Source organism: Salvia splendens, chromosome 9 (genome assembly GCF_004379255.2).
Source record: "Salvia splendens isolate huo1 chromosome 9, SspV2, whole genome shotgun sequence".
Taxonomy (NCBI): Eukaryota; Viridiplantae; Streptophyta; class Magnoliopsida; order Lamiales; family Lamiaceae; genus Salvia; species Salvia splendens.
Genome location: NC_056040.1, coordinates 418,722 through 435,709, shown reverse-complemented (window position 1 = coordinate 435,709; position 16,988 = coordinate 418,722). Strand labels below are relative to the sequence as shown.

Here is a 16,988-nt window from a genome sequence, read left to right as displayed (position 1 = left end):
GCAGCAAATTTGTTCTCCTACTTCTGCAATTTCATTCTTTTCCATCCATGCAACCTCGGATGATCTCTCTCTCTCCAACTCTATCCCTCTTTTCTGCTTTTTCCTTTACCTTGCATTCATTGTCCATGAAAAAGTGGAATCAAGAGTTTCACCATTTAGTAATTTGATTAATTGTAGTGTTTAGTTTGTCTCAGCATTTATCTTGGCTGAAGCTGAAAGGCGTAGTGGGTCATTGCTTTCTCAAAAACCCAATGCTTTAGAGAACAAAAGATAAATTCAAGATTCTTCCTTTTATTATCATAGCTACTGAAAAATCAAGGAGTTGTGAAAAGATTCATTTTATTATTATTATTATTATTATTATTATTATTATTATTATTATTATTATTATTATTATTATTATTATTATTATTATTTTAAGTTAAAGACTTGCACAGAAATGAAGAATTGATTGCATTTCTCCTATAAGTTCAATTCTTGAATATGCTTCAATTTGTGAAAAAAAGTTAGTGTTTGCATAAAGGGGCTAGTGTAATTGTGTGTGTGGGAATGATGATTCCTCTGTTCTTTGTAGTTGTGTGTGGTGAGGGTTTAGTGGCATTCCTTTTAATGGTGAAGATTGGGCCTTTGAGGGAATTGGTGATGAAGGGTTTGGATGAAGTGAAAATGAGAAGGGGCACAGTTTCAACCATTGCTGGAACTATTTTTGTGATTCTATTGTCATGCTTGTTTAGCGTTGTCGGGATTCAGAATAAGGGCTCCAAGCACGGCGCAATGGCACCTATGGATCAGGTGATTTGGAGGACTAATCTGTTGGAGGCTACTGTTATGGGTAAGGGTCATTGTAGATTTGGTCATGGCTTCCTTTTCGTGATTCTTGAGTCTCGAATGCTCAGTTAAGGGTGTCTTATGGTGATTCTTGTATCTTGATTGATTTGGTGATTCTTGAATCTCGAGTGCTAGTGACTTTTTATGTTTGCTTATCGGAACGACTTGAATGAGTACAGGTTTCTTACGGTGGTGCTTGGATCTTATTAGTGTTGTGTTTGCTTATGATTAATCTCGGTGATTTTCGTATCTTGATTGTATGTGTTAGTAGCTATTCTCAACTGGTAAGATAAGGAAGACGATGAATGGAACTGATATAGAACCGGTTTATATACTGTGAATGGAATAAGATAACAATGGTAGAAGAATGCACGATACACTCACTCAAAATTCAGTGTTATGGTTGCTTTTAGGGATTCTTGAACTTTGATTGTTTTGGTCATTCTTGCTTCTTGATTGTTCGTGCACAGATCACTTATGAATGAATGTTATGTTTACTTTCTCCAAATGGCTAAAATGTGTTTATGGTTGTGTTTAGTGATTCTCGAATCTTGATTGCTGATCGCCGTTGTGTGCTATCTCCCACTGGCTTCAACGAGTTCATGGTTCATTTTGGCTATTCTCGAATCTTGACCTCGAGCTAACTGAACTTCTTGTAAATCCTGCTATGGCCTTGTGTTTCAAAAAGAAGGTTTCAAGTATAGGCACTTTCTGTATCATATCTAAGCATTTTCATTTTCATTTTCATATTGAAAAATCTGCAATCGTTTTATAGATATGCTAAACTTCTTGCTATCGTTCTTTTACTTTGTTTTCGTATCGTATCTTTGTTACGCGATGAGAAAGGAGGGCTATCCGCTTGTAAACGCTGCTGCTGCTGATGTCTGGTTTTCTTGCATATCTATCACAGGCTTTTCTCTCTTCCTCGGGTTTCTGATCAATCGTATGCACTATACTACATGCGGAGGCTGAGCAAGCTAAGAAGCAGCACCGGAGTTGTAACGCGAGAAGTCGAGAGGCTAGAGACAGAGAAGGTGCAAATGAGGGAGATGGGAGAGAGAGCTGCTGAAGAAGCCAAGCAGGAAATATCTAGTTTGATTGATGATTTGGAAATGGTGAAGATGGAGGTTGCGGAGAAGGATGTTGATGGAGTACGTACTAAACAAGCCCAACAGCAGTAAAGCCCATCAGCCTAAAGCCCAAGAAAGAGTATCAGTTCGGCATGACTAAAGAGTATCAATCCGGCATGACTAAAGAGTTCAGTTCGGCACAACCAAAGAGTTCGGCTCCAGCCTACAGCTCGGTAAAAGCCAACCAATCAAACTCTGCTCTCAGGTCGGCATCAAGCTCTACTCTCAGATCGGCAAAAGCTGCTTGGCAATAATTCAGCAGTTCGGTCTCAGTATTCGACCGAACTAGGAGATAGTGGACTCATGCAGGATCTCCACGACTTCCGTTACACCCACGATCTATTTAGTGGTGTCAAGCAGTCATTAACTCATGCAGGATAGTGGACCCATGCAAGGTCGCCACGATCTCCACGACATCCACTACCTAGCAAATGGTGCTGCATGCCACGATCTTGGTCCTTTGTATAAATAGAACCTAGATCAGATAGATAGGGTTAGACTCTCTCGCTTTCTAGAGATAAAATATCAAATAGCAAGTCTGTATTGTAAGCTGTAAAAAACAGATCAAGCAATACAACTCTGCCCTCTTTTCTTCCCGTGGACGTAGATTTACCTCAGTAAATCGAACCACGTAAATTCATTGTGTCGTGATCTGCGTTTTTCCAGCATTCATCACCATCGAAAATTCGCAGACTCATCACTGGCGCCGTCTGTGGGAAACAGAGAACCAAATTTGTGATAAAGCGAATTTTTGACCCTTTTTCCACCCCAAAAAAATGCATACCAGATCACATAACACCCATAATACCGTTCGTGATAACCGTGAGGAAGCTAGTCCAGCTCGCAGGTCTGAAAAACGGCCTCGGGAGACATCTACCTCCGGTTCTCACGAAGAAGGAACAAGCCACTCCAGGAGTCATCGCACCGAGTCTTCCCAGCAGCCCGATTTAAATGAAGCTGTCAAGCTGTTCTTGGCCGAGAAGCAGGAGGAGTTCTTAACCTTCCTGCAGAAGAGCCAACAGCCGGAGAAGACAACGACGGATTCTCCCTCCTCATCTAGGCATGAAAGTCACTACCGCAGTAGTGACGTGTCTTCCAGGAGAAAGAATCCTCAACCCCGACATGTTCCTGTTCCTCCTCGGTACCGGAACCACAGGAGAACTCCATCTCCTCCGTACCGAAGAGATGTCGGGTTCGCCATGTACGGAGCATTAAAGACTCCATTCTCGGACGATATCACCCGAACTCCTTTGCCGCAGAACTACCGAACTCCGTCGATAACCTATGACGGACTCGTGGATCCTCACGATTTCTTGGGACGCTATCAATATAACATGGCGAACCAGGGTCTCAACGAGGTCCACATGTGCAAGCTGTTCCCCGAGCTGCTCATCGGGAACGCCAGAAGGTGGTTCGACAGCCTTCCTCAAGGCAGCATTAGATCATACCGAGATCTAATGGATGCTTTCCACAGGAGGTTCTTTCAGAAAGCGGAAGTCCGAATCACTTCGGCTCAGCTGCTTTCCATTCGTCAAGGTCGCGACGAAAGAATCAGCGACTTTATGACAAGATTCCACAAGGAATGCCTGCAAGTAGACGATCTCAACGATCTGCTTGTCATCTCGGCATTCCAAAATGGAATCCTGCCCGGAGCTCTCTACAGGAAGCTCGTTGAGTGCGGTCCGCAGACAGCTCAGGAAATGTGGGACATTGTGGACCAGTACTCCCGGGCCGATGAGGCAGACCGTCGCAAACGGTCGTTAGACAGCTCATCGTCCCGAGGAGACAGAAGGAAGCCCGATCATAGCGATCAGGGGCATCCTCGCCGGACTCCATTTGAAAGAATTCAAAGGGCTCCGGTGCAAGACAGATTGGGACCCCGTCTCAATCCCGAGAAGCCGCCCGCTCAGTTCGTACCGCTGAACAAGTCAAGAGCGGAAATTTTCGAACTACATTCCGATATGTTCGAAAGACCAAAGCGGATGACGAAATCAGCCGCGCGGCGACCTCAGGATCAATATTGCTCCTTCCATCAAACCCACGGTCACGATACCGAGGAGTGCCGAAATTTGGCTGCAGGTATTGATGTTCTTGTGAAAACAGGAACGTTAAAAAAGTACCAAAGCAAGCAGCCGAAAAAGAACAAAAGGCAGAGAGGTACGAACTGCAATCCTCAGGATCCGAAAAGGCATGAGGATCCCGAAGACGACGACGAGCCGCAATATGATGGAGTAATCCTGACTATTGATGCTCTCCCTGCCGGGAAGACTAAGTCGTCCCTAAAAGCAGAACGCAGAGGTTCCAATCAAGAGGAGCCAACACATAAAAGGCTGAAGAAAGACGAAGTGATTACATTTTCAGACGCCGATCCCGTCCCAGCCATCTCTCCTCACCAAGACGCTATTGTCATTCAAGCCGGAGTGGCAAACAAACTGATCCACAGAGTATTTGTGGATACAGGAGCGTCAGTCAGCATTCTTTTTAAAGAATGTTTCGATAAAATGGAAGTGGATCCAGCTCGGCTCAGTCCGGCTCCACTTCCTCTGAAAAGTTTCGCCCAGGAGGACACCCGCCCTGAAGGTATTATCAGCCTTCCGATCACGGTGGGAAAAGCGCCTACAAGCTCCAATACGATGATCGAGTTCTTTGTGGTGAAAGCTCGGTCCCCGTACAACATCATCCTGGGGAGAGACTGGCTCAACACAGTTCGGGCCGTTTGCTCTACTTATCACCTCACCATCAAGATCCCCACTAAAGGTGGGATAGCGGTCATCCGAGGTGATCAAAAGAGAGCAAAAGAATGTCTGCAGATTGCGCTTAAAAGTGCCGAGCAATCAGTTCGGCACCATCAAGCATAGCAATCACAGCAACCGGAGTCAAAGGCAAGCGAGATGACCGAAGTCACTTCAGAGCCGAACTCAATGACCGTTCAGTTATACGAAGATGATCCATCCAGAACGGTCAAGATCGGCTTCGCAGGAACGCCTCTACTCCGGGAAAAGACCATTCAGCTCCTCAAGGAGTACAAAGATGTCTTTGCATGGTCTCCGTTGGACATGACCGGAGTGCCCCCCGAGGTAATCACTCATCGGTTAAATATTGATCCTTCAATCCGGCCAGTAAAACAGAAGCAAAGACTCTTTGCGGCAGAAAGAAGCCAAGTCATCCATGACGAAGTCCGCCAATTACTAAAAGCAGATGTACTATTCGAGGTGAAATATCCTTCCTGGGTGGCCAATCCTGTGATGATCAAGAAGAAAGAAGGAGGATGGCGGATGTGCATAGATTTTACCGATCTAAACAAGCACTGTCCTAAAGATTGCTATCCCCTTCCGAATATAGATAAAAAAGTAGAAGCTTTGATCGGCTTCGAAATTTTCTGTTTTCTTGATTTATACAAAGGATATCACCAAGTATTGATGGATGAGAGTGACGCTCCGAAAACAGCTTTCATTACCGATTTCGGCATTTTCGCTTATAAAAAGATGCCATTCGGTTTAAAGAATGCCGGAGCCACTTATCAAAGGATGGTAGACAAGCTTTTTCGGCACCTGATTGGAAAGGAGGTCGAAGTGTATGTTGACGATATAGTCGTCAAAAGCAAAAGCATTTCGGAGTACGAGCACAACCTCAAGTCCACTCTCAACGTGCTCAAGAAAGCCAACCTCAAACTTAATCCCCAAAAGTGTACCTTTTTGGTAGATTCGGGAAAGTTTCTGGGTTGTTGGGTTTCAAAGGACGGACTCAAGGCAAACCCCTCAAAAGTTCAAGTCGTTCAGAACATGGCAATGCCGAAGTCCATACATGACGTGCAAAGGCTAACCGGATGTCTAGCCGCACTGAATCGATTCCTTTCCCAAGCAGCCGAAAAGCAACTGCCGTTCTTCAAGGTGTTGAAAAAGGCACCAAAGTTCGAGTGGGGAGCCGAGCAGAAAAAGGCCTTTGACGAGCTCAAAAGTTATCTAGCCGAGCTTCCTATTCTCTCTGCTCCAACCGAAGCCGAAGTAATATTCTTATACTTAGCGGCATCAGATCAAACCATCAGCGCGGTGCTTGTACGAGAAGAAGGCCTAAAGCAGTTTCCCATCTACTTTACAAGTCGAGCATTAAGAGGTCCAGAAACAAGGTATCAACCTCTGGAAAAAATTGCTCTGGCGTTAGTAAATGCAGCAAGGAGACTGCGGCCATACTTCTATGCTCACAAGGTATGCGTCTTAACCGATCTGCCTCTTCGGCAAGTTTTGACCAAGCCAGAAGCATCAGGCAGAATCGCCAAATGGGCCATAGAGCTGGGAGAACACTCAATCGAGTACCTACCTCGGAAAGCCATCAAGGGACAAGCCTTGGCAGATTTTCTTACAGAGGCCAAGTTCGATCAAGCAATCCCTGTCATTGCCGAACAGAAAAATTCTGCCAATGCCGAACTAGCACAGCCCTTGGAATCCGAAGTAGAGCCGCCAGACTGCTGGAGCGGATTCGTAGATGGAGCTTCAAACAAGATGGGAAGTGGAGCTGGTATTTTACTCGTCGCTCCCGACGGACACGAGGTAACCTACTCACTTCGGTTCCTATTCCCCACTACTAATAATGAAGCCGAGTACGAAGCCCTCCTTGCCGGACTCCAGTTAGCGCAAAGTCTGCTCGTCAAATCTCTCAAAGTCCATTGTGATTCACAAGTCATAGTAAATCACATGTTGGGTACAAGTGAAGCTCGTGACGAGAGAATGAAGAAGTATTTGGACAAAGCGCAAAGCATCAGCCGAAGTTTCTCCTATTTTCGGATAATCCGCGTTCCCAGAGCGGAAAATAGCCGAGCAGATACCTTAAGTAAGTTGGCCTCAGATCCGAGCTCAAAGGCGGAAGAATTAATGCATCGAAGCATTGATGAAGCCGAGGTACATTCAGTATCCAGCTCGCCGAACTGGATGACGCCGATCTTGCAGTATCTGGATCAAGGACAATTGCCCGAGGATAAGAGAGAAGCTCGGAAGATCACGTGCCGAGCACTTCGGTACGAACTTCATGAAGGAGTCCTCTTTAGAAAGTCTTACCTCCAGCCGTTATTGCGGTGCGTAGGACCAGAAGAGACGGACTACATCCTCAGAGAAGTTCATGAAGGATCGTGCGGCAGCCACATCGGAGCTAGAGCTTTAGCTAAAAAAGTTCTAAGATGGGGATATTATTGGCCAACCTTGGTACAAGAAGCAGTGCAGCTCGTCAAGACATGCCCGAAGTGCCAAATCCATGCAAATATCCCAAGGATGCCGCAGACCGATCTATCCACTATGCAAAGCCCTTGGCCTTTCATGCAATGGGGCATAGACATAGTGGGACCACTTCCTCAAGCTCCTCGGCAAATGAAATTCCTAATCGTTGCCGTGGACTACTTTACGAAGTGGGTGGAAGCTGAACCATTAGCTACGATAACGAGCTCGAAGGCATTGGATTTCGTCTGGAAGAACATAGTGTGCCGATTTGGCATACCCCACATCCTCATCTCGGATAACGGGACTCAGTTCACCGACAAGACGTTCAAGAATTGGTGCCAAGAGCTGAATATTCAACAGCGGTTCACTTCGGTCTCTCATCCACAAGCAAACGGACAAACGGAGGTAACAAATCGTATCCTGGTGAAAGGGTTAAAAGCTCGGTTAGAACAAGCCAAAGGACAATGGGTAGAAAATCTCCCTCAAGTCCTATGGTCCTACCGAACTACACCCACAACCTCCAACGGTGAAACTCCGTACAGTCTGGCGTACGGCACTGAAGCCGTAATTCCGGTGGAGATCGGCGTACCCAGTCCCCGAACTCTAAATTTCTCCTCAGAAATGAATGACGACGGACTGAGAGCCGAGCTAGATCTTGCCGAAGAAAGAAGAGAATTGGCATGCATAAAAGCAGCCAAGTACAAGGAGCAAGTAGCCCGGTATTACAACCAAAGGGTGAAGAAGCTGCAATTTCAAGTGGGAGATCTCGTCTTGAGAAACAACGAAGTAAGCCGAGCAGAAAAGCTGGGCAAGCTCGAACCCACATGGGAAGGTCCGTATCGGGTGTCAGAAGTCCTCGGCAAAGGGTCTTACAAATTGGCTCACATGTCAGGAGAACAGGTACCCCGAACATGGCACATTTCCAACCTCAAAAAGTTCCATTTGTAAGAGACAGTCCGGTCAGTCAGTCTTGAGTCCTGTTCAGTCAATGTGCTTTATTTGGTTTACTTGGTCTTTATTTGTCTCTGTGCGTTTTGTCTGTGTGTTTTGTCTGTCTCTGTGCGTGTCGTCTCTTACAAATGTTACTGAGGTATCTTGTTCTTCGAAGGCTGATCCCCTTCTTAGAACATATACAAGCCAACGATTGTGAGTCAAAGCTTCTAAAGAGGATACAAGACCACAATTCAGCTTAAACAAGCAGTTCGTCTGAAACGAGCTGCAATAAGCCAACGATTGTGAAGTCAAAGCTTCTAAAGAAGATACAAGGCCACAATTCAGCTTAAACAAGCAGTTCGTCTGAAACGAGCTGCAATAAGCCAACGATTGTGAAGTCAAAGCTTCTAAAGAAGATACAAGGCCACAATTCAGCTTAAACAAGCAGTTCGTTTGAAACGAACTGCAATAAGCCAACGATTGTGGAGTCCAAACTTCTAAAGAGGATACAAGACCACAATTCAGCTTAAGAATCAAGCACTTCGTCTGAAACGAACTGCAACGAAAGTCCGATTCTCGCGATAAAACTTGCCTGAATTAGGACAAGGGAAAGTCCGATCCACGCGATAAAACTCGCCGAATTAGGACAAGGGAAAGTCCGATCCCCAAATTAGGACAACGGAAAGTCCGATCCGAGCGATAAAACTCGCCAAATTAGGACACAAGCTTAGTCCGGTCAAAGATGTTTATTTCATCAGACCAAAGACGAGTCCGGTCAAAGATGTTTATTTCATCAGACCAAAGACAAGTCCGGTCAAAGATGTGTATTTCATCAGACCAAAGACGAGTCCGATCAAAGATGTTTACTTCATCAGACCAAAGACGAGTCCGGTCAAAGATGTTTATTTCATCAGACCAAAGACGAGTCCGGTCAAAGATGTTTATTTCATCAGACCAAAGACGAGTCCGGTCAAAGAAGAGTTCACTTCATAAGACCGAGGACAAACATCAACTTACCCCGTACCTTTATCCAGAATACCGAAGTAATTCACTTCGCTTTCCGGGGGGGGTAGTGATGGAGTACGTACTAAACAAGCCCAACAGCAGTAAAGCCCATCAGCCTAAAGCCCAAGAAAGAGTATCAGTTCGGCATGACTAAAGAGTATCAGTCCGGCATGACTAAAGAGTTCAGTTCGGCACAACCAAAGAGTTCGGCTCCAGCCTACAGCTCGGTAAAAGCCAACCAATCAAACTCTGCTCTCAGGTCGGCATCAAGCTCTACTCTCAGATCGGCAAAAGCTGCTTGGCAATAATTCAGCAGTTCGGTCTCAGTATTCGACCGAACTAGGAGATAGTGGACTCATGCAGGATCTCCACGACTTCCGTTACACCCACGATCTATTTAGTGGTGTCAAGCAGTCATTAACTCATGCAGGATAGTGGACCCATGCAAGGTCGCCACGATCTCCACGACATCCACTACCTAGCAAATGGTGCTGCATGCCACGATCTTGGTCCTTTGTATAAATAGAACCTAGATCAGATAGATAGGGTTAGACTCTCTCGCTTTCTAGAGATAAAATATCAAATAGCAAGTCTGTATTGTAAGCTGTAAAAAACAGATCAAGCAATACAACTCTGCCCTCTTTTCTTCCCGTGGACGTAGATTTACCTCAGTAAATCGAACCACGTAAATTCATTGTGTCGTGATCTGCGTTTTTCCAGCATTCATCACCATCGAAAATTCGCAGACTCATCAGATGTGCTGCTCGAGGCTGCAGAAACTAGCGGCTGTCGAAGATAACCAGATTCTACAGAAGCAGGCTCTTGGATACCATTGTTGGAAGTGAGGATAGTTTGGGTGGTATACTAGTTGAGGGTTTTGTTGTTGTTGTTTTTGGTGGAGGAAGTAGTGGCTGGTTCGGTATCGTTTACGAGGTCGTTGCTCGCGGGGAGTCGGGCCTGGGCCGAACTTGTGTGCACTGGAGGAAAGGAAAGGAAAGGAAAGGAAAGGAAAAGGGGCAAGTAGAATTGACACTGGGATCTCTAACAACTATTCATTTTGAGACTTGTTTTTCCTTAGTGTTCGGTTTGATGTCCCGCATGACTTCAAAAATTTTAAGTAAAATTTAAGAATTGATTTCAATATAGAATTTGAGAAAATAATCGTTTGAGATTTTATACTCAAAATCAATATTTTTATTTTCATTCAATTATTAAGAAATAAGACCAATTAATTGTAATCATAAAATCCTAAGGTTATATAACCACAAATTGAATTATTAGTAGTATTAAATAAGAGATCATTCAATTATAATCTTATCTGAGTATATGGAGTATATGAATATTTATTTACTCAGATTCATAAATATTAGCTCAAAGTTAATTACAAAAGAAAATGATCGGTTTTCTCAGTTGCGAAGAGCTCGAATAGACCGAAAATGGCCGCCGCCAGCGCTCCAACTCCGCCGTCGACGGCTGAAATTGCCGAAGCTGCTGAACCTCTGCCCTCGAAGCTCGAAAACTCTGAACCAGATTGCCCACGCAAAACCAGACCAGGACTGAAACGCCTCGCTCTCACCTTCACTGTTCTCTTCTCTTTCCTGTTAGGTACAAATCATCGCAAATTATTTCATTCACTCTGTTTCATCTTTTATGTTGTACTCGTTTATAGTTTTCTGCTATGTTTTGCAACCGCAGGTCTTCCATTTTTGTTAAAATCGGTAGAAATCTACAGATCGCCGCTACCGTTCCGAGAAATCGATGATTTGTCCGCTGCGGTTGAGTCGATTCCGCTGCAATTTCCTTGCAAGTTCCGAGCGGTATTTGTTGGTACAGGAGGATCTTCATTTGATGCTAATGAATTATCGGTTAAGATTGAACATCAAATGCGGAAAATCGCTGCCAAGGATTCAACATCCTGTGGTGCTTGTAGCTATAATTCATCTGTTTCTGTAGTCATAGAAAATGGTGCAGATTGTTTTCGTAGTGACAATGATTTTAACTGGAAGTGTGGAGCGTTGAGTGAGCTGAACAAGTATGAGGATTCAGGGGAATATAATGATGAGTTGTTCGATGAGTATTTGCATTCGTTGGTAGACGAAAGTGATAGTCGTGGCAATGGAGGAAATGTTTATACGATGATAGTGGTGAGGAGGGAAGGACAGAAGGATGCGAGTGCAGTTGTTGGGAAGTATAGGCATGGGTGGATTGTGGGTAGAGTTTCAGAGGAGGAGGCGGTGAAGAAGGTGGCCTCTGTTTTCGTGAAAGCGTTTGTGAATGGTGGAAAAGAGGAAGGGTCGATCAGTGGGGAGTTTATGCCAGTGGGAGCAGATGGGAAGATCGTGCTTTCATTTAATTTGCTGAATGCTGATCCTCATGATTGGATTTATGACTGGTATAAAACTTATTTGATGTGATTTTGATAGGAAAGTTGCTTATAATGCAGTTATTGTTAACATTTTCGCAATATCTTGTTCTAACACCATTACTGTTAATAAATTTACATGGTTTTTATCTGGTTTGTTATTTACAGTGTCTGGTTATGCTACTTGTTTTGTTGATTCTTCATTGAATACTGTAATAGAGGGTCAGCTGTAGCTTATGTTTGAATCTACTTCACTACTGTAAACTGAAAAGTATTTTCAATTACTTGATTCTGCAGGGAATTCCAAGAGATAGATGATAATCTCTTGGCTCCAATTCTCAAGTATTTGAAGCCTATAGCAGATATAAGCGTGGAGAGTCAGGTCATGCTCAAGCTTTATTTCGTGTCTATTAGTGTTTAAGAGAATGTGTGGTAAATTATATAGTTTGGAATTATATTTGCGAACTTCTTGTTAGATTTTGTATCTGGTGAAATCATCATTGCAGGTCGATTAACTATTGTACCATCTTTGGTGTATGAACAGGTCTTGTACCACACTCCAAAGTCTTCGTTTTCTTACTGGGATGAAAAGCTGTGGAGCTATATCTTCACTACAAAAGATCTTCCTTTCTTTGTATGTTCTCTCAACACTTCCTCTATGGGTATCCTGATGTAACGGAAAAAGCAAATTTTGTGCAGTTTAAATCTGGGGATGCATACATATATATACTTCTATCTGCAAGGACCACAACTAATTAAGAAAAAGAGCTGAAGTATGCTGCATCAGTTCTCTGTTTGGAACTTATTAACTTTCTTAATTTCTTGCTTGATGCATGCTTAAGGTTGAGGGAAGAGCCATATAGCAGAATAATATCTGCATTTATTTTTGTATTTTGCTGAAGATTATTTCTCGTAGTACTATTGTATTTCTCTAGTAAGCTAAGCTTGTCAAATCATGGTAGCATGACTAACTCTCTATGTGATCACCAAATTATCATGTTTGCTTATTTTGCCATAAAATGAACAGTAACTAATTATTTTTGAACTTGTTATCAAAACGCTTATATGTCCAGATATTGTAGGTAAACTCAAATGAGTGGCATTTGGATACATCAGTAGCAGCAGGAGGACGTTCGAAGATCCTCCATCTTGTGGTGTATAATCTTTAACTCATTATTTTTATATTGTTACTAGTATTTGTATAATTAAGTAATATTACTGCTGCCACTTTGTGTTTAGTTTATAGTCTTGAAGTACTTTGGTCAAATTATGTAACTGAACACCTAATCATCTCGAGTTTGAATAAAGGGGGTCGGTGGGTGGGTAAGTATTTGGTATAATGCTATCATATACTTTGAGATAGTAACTTGAGGGAAAACCTTGAAATCAGACGATTATCTGCATCTACCTACAGCTAATCTGATTGATATTCAACATCCTGAATGAGTCTGTGATTCTTAATTATAGAGGCTATTGAATGTAGTTTCCTTTCCTTTTGGTTCTCTTTGTTCTCACAGGTATGTCCCATCTGCAACAGAGTGTCCACTCCTATTGCAGCTCCCTAATGGGAAAATTTCTAAATCAAATGGCTTTATATCCCCAGTGAGCTAATTTTGCTTTAAAATTTAAATCATTGTTTCTTTACTGTGTTTTACCCATCAAATTCAATTTTTCTTTATATGCCAAATTTTCAGATGTGGGGAAGTGTTGTTGTTTGGAACCATGCAGCTTGTTTGAATGGTTCAAAAATGGATACTCGTGTCAGGCACACGATTTCGTCCGAGGTCAGTTGCAATTTTTAATGTTATAAAATGAGTGATCTTGTTCTGATTTCTCATGTTATCTTGTTTATGTTTTTTAAAATTGTGTTATTTTTCTTTTTTCCATTTTTGTGTTCATATTTTTCCCATAGAAAAGTTATGCGAGCTGACTAGTTTGCAAATGTTACTGCACTAATTTTTCTAGCTAAGTTACCCAAAAGATGTAAGATTTTTAAGAAAAACTTTGCCATGAGTATATTATCCTCAATTCAATTGTGACAACAGGACATGAGGAAAATCTTTGAAGTCTTCATAGGCCAGCTGCGCCAACTCTTTGGTCTGAAGTCTAAAGGCATCTTTCGTGATACATCATCAGGCACAATACGACTTTTAACCAGTGAAAGTGGCTTCACAGAATGGTAAGCAAGTCTATAAGCTGGTTCGCTCACAACATGCTAATATTTGAAGGATTAGTGACAGTATTTTATGCCGCTAAGAAATGAATATATTTTTTTCATTATGCTTTTCCTAAAACATGTTGGAAGTGTTTGGAATTCAGTCACACATACCCCTTTTAGTTAATGCCTTTTTTGTAAACAATTATTGTCTACGGAAATTGATAGCATGTGTACTTTCTGATTATAAGGGAATTGGATGTATTATCAAGGCAGCACACATGTTTTAATCTTCTTCAATGCACCACCACTCTTGGATCACTTTCTCGATTGGTACGCTCTTACTTTCCTTATTTGCTTATAGTTTCAGTGTGTGTCCGTGTCTGTACTACAACCAAGATACTTATGCAGGTCCAGTCACTTCCAAGAATGATTATTAAGGAGGAAATAGGAGAACAGGTGAATATTCCATGTAAAACATATTGGTTTTAGACTTTAGTTTAGTGCAACATATGTACCTCTATATGATACCTAATTCCATTAATTGAGCAGGTGAGGTATTCTCTTGAGGCTGCAAAATCGGCTTTGAGCAATGTGTCTGCTGGAATTTATGATGCTTCTGCCGGTATGATGGAAGCAATATTTTCTGCCATTGAAATGAAGACACATTCTAAGTTCTAACCCATAGCTCATACATCGTTTTTGTGTCAGTATCCTCAAGACGAGCTAGGTCATTCTCGGAGGATGCTTTCTATCATCCATCCATGATGTCTGTGAGCTACTACTCATTTGAGCACTGCTTTGCTGTCTACTCGGTTCGTTCTTTGACCCATACAAGTTCATTTTACTTGCTTCATTTGTTTAGAGGCAATTGTGTATGCCGTCTTTGTGATGTTGAACCTAGCCACAATTAGGCAATCTAACTATCTGCTGTCTCGTTCTACAACAGCCCTTCTTCCTGCCGGTTGCGCTGCACGTGCTTCTGGCAGCCCTTAGAGAATGGAAAAGGTACAAGCAAGAAAGCAGAAAGTTCAAAGCATGGAAAGCTAAGAAAGATTAGAGTTCCCTCGTCACAAATATTACTCAGAAGAGATCATATAAATCGGAATGTTTTTAGTTGATTCTGAAGCTGACAGTAGCAGCATATTGGGGTCGTCTCGTCGCGTTAGCCACGCCTGGTTCTGTGCAATTATCTTTATACGTTTAGTACCTCATAAATTAAAATAGACAGTAATTTGTGTATGCTTAGGGTGTGATTCTTGTATGGACAATATATAATGCACAACTTTAACATGTTGATTTTCTACTTTGTGTTGCATTCATGAATTTCGAAACTTGCTATAAATTAAAACACCACCTTTAACAAGTTTCAATGAATTTATTGCATGTACTATAAAATAGTACTCCGTAGACAAGATGCTCATATTTATTGTAGTAGGAGGTTTGTAACTATTTTTAAATGTTTAGACAAATGTGAGTTATACCTAGTTTCTATGCAAGTATGTGATTAGTGAAACTAGAAGTATTACTTATTAGTTCCAAAAACTGGAGAAGCATTACTATTCATTCATTTAGTATATAGAGATCATGAGAAACCACACTTGAATTTGGAATCCATCCCAATCATTAATCAAGCAAAAAATACCTCCCGAACAAAATATTACAGTAATTAAATGGAATTATTTAAAACCTAAAAGAAAAGGTTAAAAAATATCAAGAATTTCCAAGACGTAGTTATTACAGAGGGGGCAATTGCCCCCCTGAACCCACATCTCCCTGGAACACAGGCGGCAAAACGAATGCCCGCACGGATCAAATGCCGCCCCCTTATGCCTCACCATGCAAATACTACAGTTAACATTCGCTCCTCCCCCGTCTTCCTCCTCCTCCTCCTCGTCCTCATCCTCCTCCTCCTCCATTCCGTACTCGTCGTCGTTCTCCGCCAGCAACGACATCAGCGACATCTTCGCCGGCGCCTCCTCACCCTCCTCGTCTGCCGCCTCCTCCTCCTGCAGCCTCCGCAGGGGCGAGGGGTCGCTGTCGAACCTCCCGCTCCGCTCGTTGCGGCCGCTGGAGTTCCGCCTCAGGCTGGAGGAAAGGAAGTCCTGCTGCACGGCCCCGATCTCGGCCCCCTGCAGCATGCCGGGGTCAGACTCCGGGGCAGCGCTCACCCGGCCCGAGGGGTGCCGGAACATGACGCGATTCTGGCTCGTCTGGACCGGCACGTCCGAGGCCGGGACGGACACGCTCGACGTCCATGCGGCCCCGCTGCCGGCGCGGCGGCCTTGGCTGCCGATCTTCTCCTTGAAGTGCTTCCAGCCGCGGAGCTCCTCCTTCGGGTCGTCGTCGTCGGGGTCGTCGTGGATGACGTCGGTTAGGGTGCGAGTAGATACGGCGCGGGTGAATTTGCTGGGGCCGCCATCGGTTTCCATCCGCCGCCGTTAAATGCCACTTATAATGAGAATATATTTTTGTGGGAAGATACCATTAATTTTGATGTTTTTTTTGTATACAAAGTGAAAGATAGAAATATTATTTTTCATGATTTATTTTTGAGAAATAAATAGGGAGGGAAAATAGTGTAATAGATGGTATTTGAGGAAAGATTGAACGAGTCTAGAGGGATTTGTTTTTTTTAATGAAAATGCTAAATGTTTTTCCATTATCTCATTTATGCAATCATTTAGTATGTTTTCTTATACTACATCATTCCCCAAAAAATACACTAGTTTTATCATTTTGGGTTGTCCCCAAAAATTAGACAAAGTCTAAATATAAAAAGTTTTTGCAACCAATAATAATCATACGCATCATTTATAATATGAATCTCACAATCTACTAATACTCATTCCACTATCTTTTGCCTCTTTCTTTCTCTCTTACTTTATCAATTGCATTTTAAAACTCGTGTCATTTATAAGTTTGTCAATTTTTTAGGGACAGAGGGAGTAATTACTAATCTCATCATCTCAAAAAAAAACTGTCATAAAATAAAAGAATCTATGTTGATATAGTTTCTATTACTTATATGAAAACAGGAATTCGATTAATGGCTAATTATTTGCTAATTGATAATTATTAACAATTTATATCGATTGGAAGTAAGAGCATCTCCGTCCGTGCTCTTTGGCACGAGCACGGATGTGGGCCCGGACCCACTTTTATTACTTTTTTACCCCCCGCTCTTCCCCAAGAGCACAACACCCACATTCATTCTCTTCCGCAAGGACATGCTCAAGGGTCTCACCATTCTATTATTCAATTTAAATAAAAACATTTTCACAATATTAAAATACATTAAAAATACCCGAAATACTATTACATAATTAAAATCCTAAAAAATAAAATTACATAATTAAAATCCTAAA

At 42.6% G+C, this 16,988-nt stretch overlaps 2 protein-coding genes and 1 pseudogene across 2 annotated transcripts; 2 read left to right on the top strand and 1 right to left on the bottom strand.

The window, feature by feature from the left end:
- The first annotated feature begins 506 nt into the window (after window positions 1–506).
- On the top strand, window positions 507–2,054 carry LOC121747793 (annotated as a pseudogene).
- Window positions 2,055–10,441: 8,387 nt separating this feature from the next.
- LOC121748933 (GPI transamidase component PIG-S-like) lies at window positions 10,442–14,926 on the top strand. Its single transcript, XM_042143516.1, has 13 exons — window positions 10,442–10,708; window positions 10,799–11,495; window positions 11,763–11,847; window positions 12,010–12,099; window positions 12,548–12,621; window positions 12,983–13,067; window positions 13,160–13,249; window positions 13,511–13,644; window positions 13,872–13,953; window positions 14,032–14,079; window positions 14,173–14,245; window positions 14,332–14,435; window positions 14,570–14,926. Exons 1-13 carry the CDS (start codon window positions 10,540–10,542, stop codon window positions 14,678–14,680), a joined length of 1,842 nt encoding a protein of 613 aa, XP_041999450.1. The 5' UTR covers window positions 10,442–10,539; the 3' UTR covers window positions 14,681–14,926.
- A 397-nt stretch (window positions 14,927–15,323) lies between these two features.
- Window positions 15,324–16,052, bottom strand: LOC121748046 (LON peptidase N-terminal domain and RING finger protein 1-like). The gene has a single exon (XM_042142264.1). It carries the CDS (start codon window positions 16,050–16,052, stop codon window positions 15,324–15,326), a length of 729 nt encoding a protein of 242 aa, XP_041998198.1.
- Between the last annotated feature and the right edge of the window lie 936 nt (window positions 16,053–16,988).

Bases quoted from the DNA above. Each gene is read 5' to 3' on its own strand.
- LOC121748933 (XM_042143516.1), top strand. From the start codon at position 10,540: ATGGCCGCCGCCAGCGCTCCAACTCCGCCGTCGACGGCTGAAATTGCC. The intron at 11,848-12,009 runs GTCATGCTCAAG...GTGTATGAACAG, and splicing joins ATATAAGCGTGGAGAGTCAG to GTCTTGTACCACACTCCAAA. The intron at 14,080-14,172 runs GTGAATATTCCA...TTAATTGAGCAG, and splicing joins AGGAGGAAATAGGAGAACAG to GTGAGGTATTCTCTTGAGGC.
- LOC121748046 (XM_042142264.1), bottom strand. From the start codon at position 16,052: ATGGAAACCGATGGCGGCCCCAGCAAATTCACCCGCGCCGTATCTACT.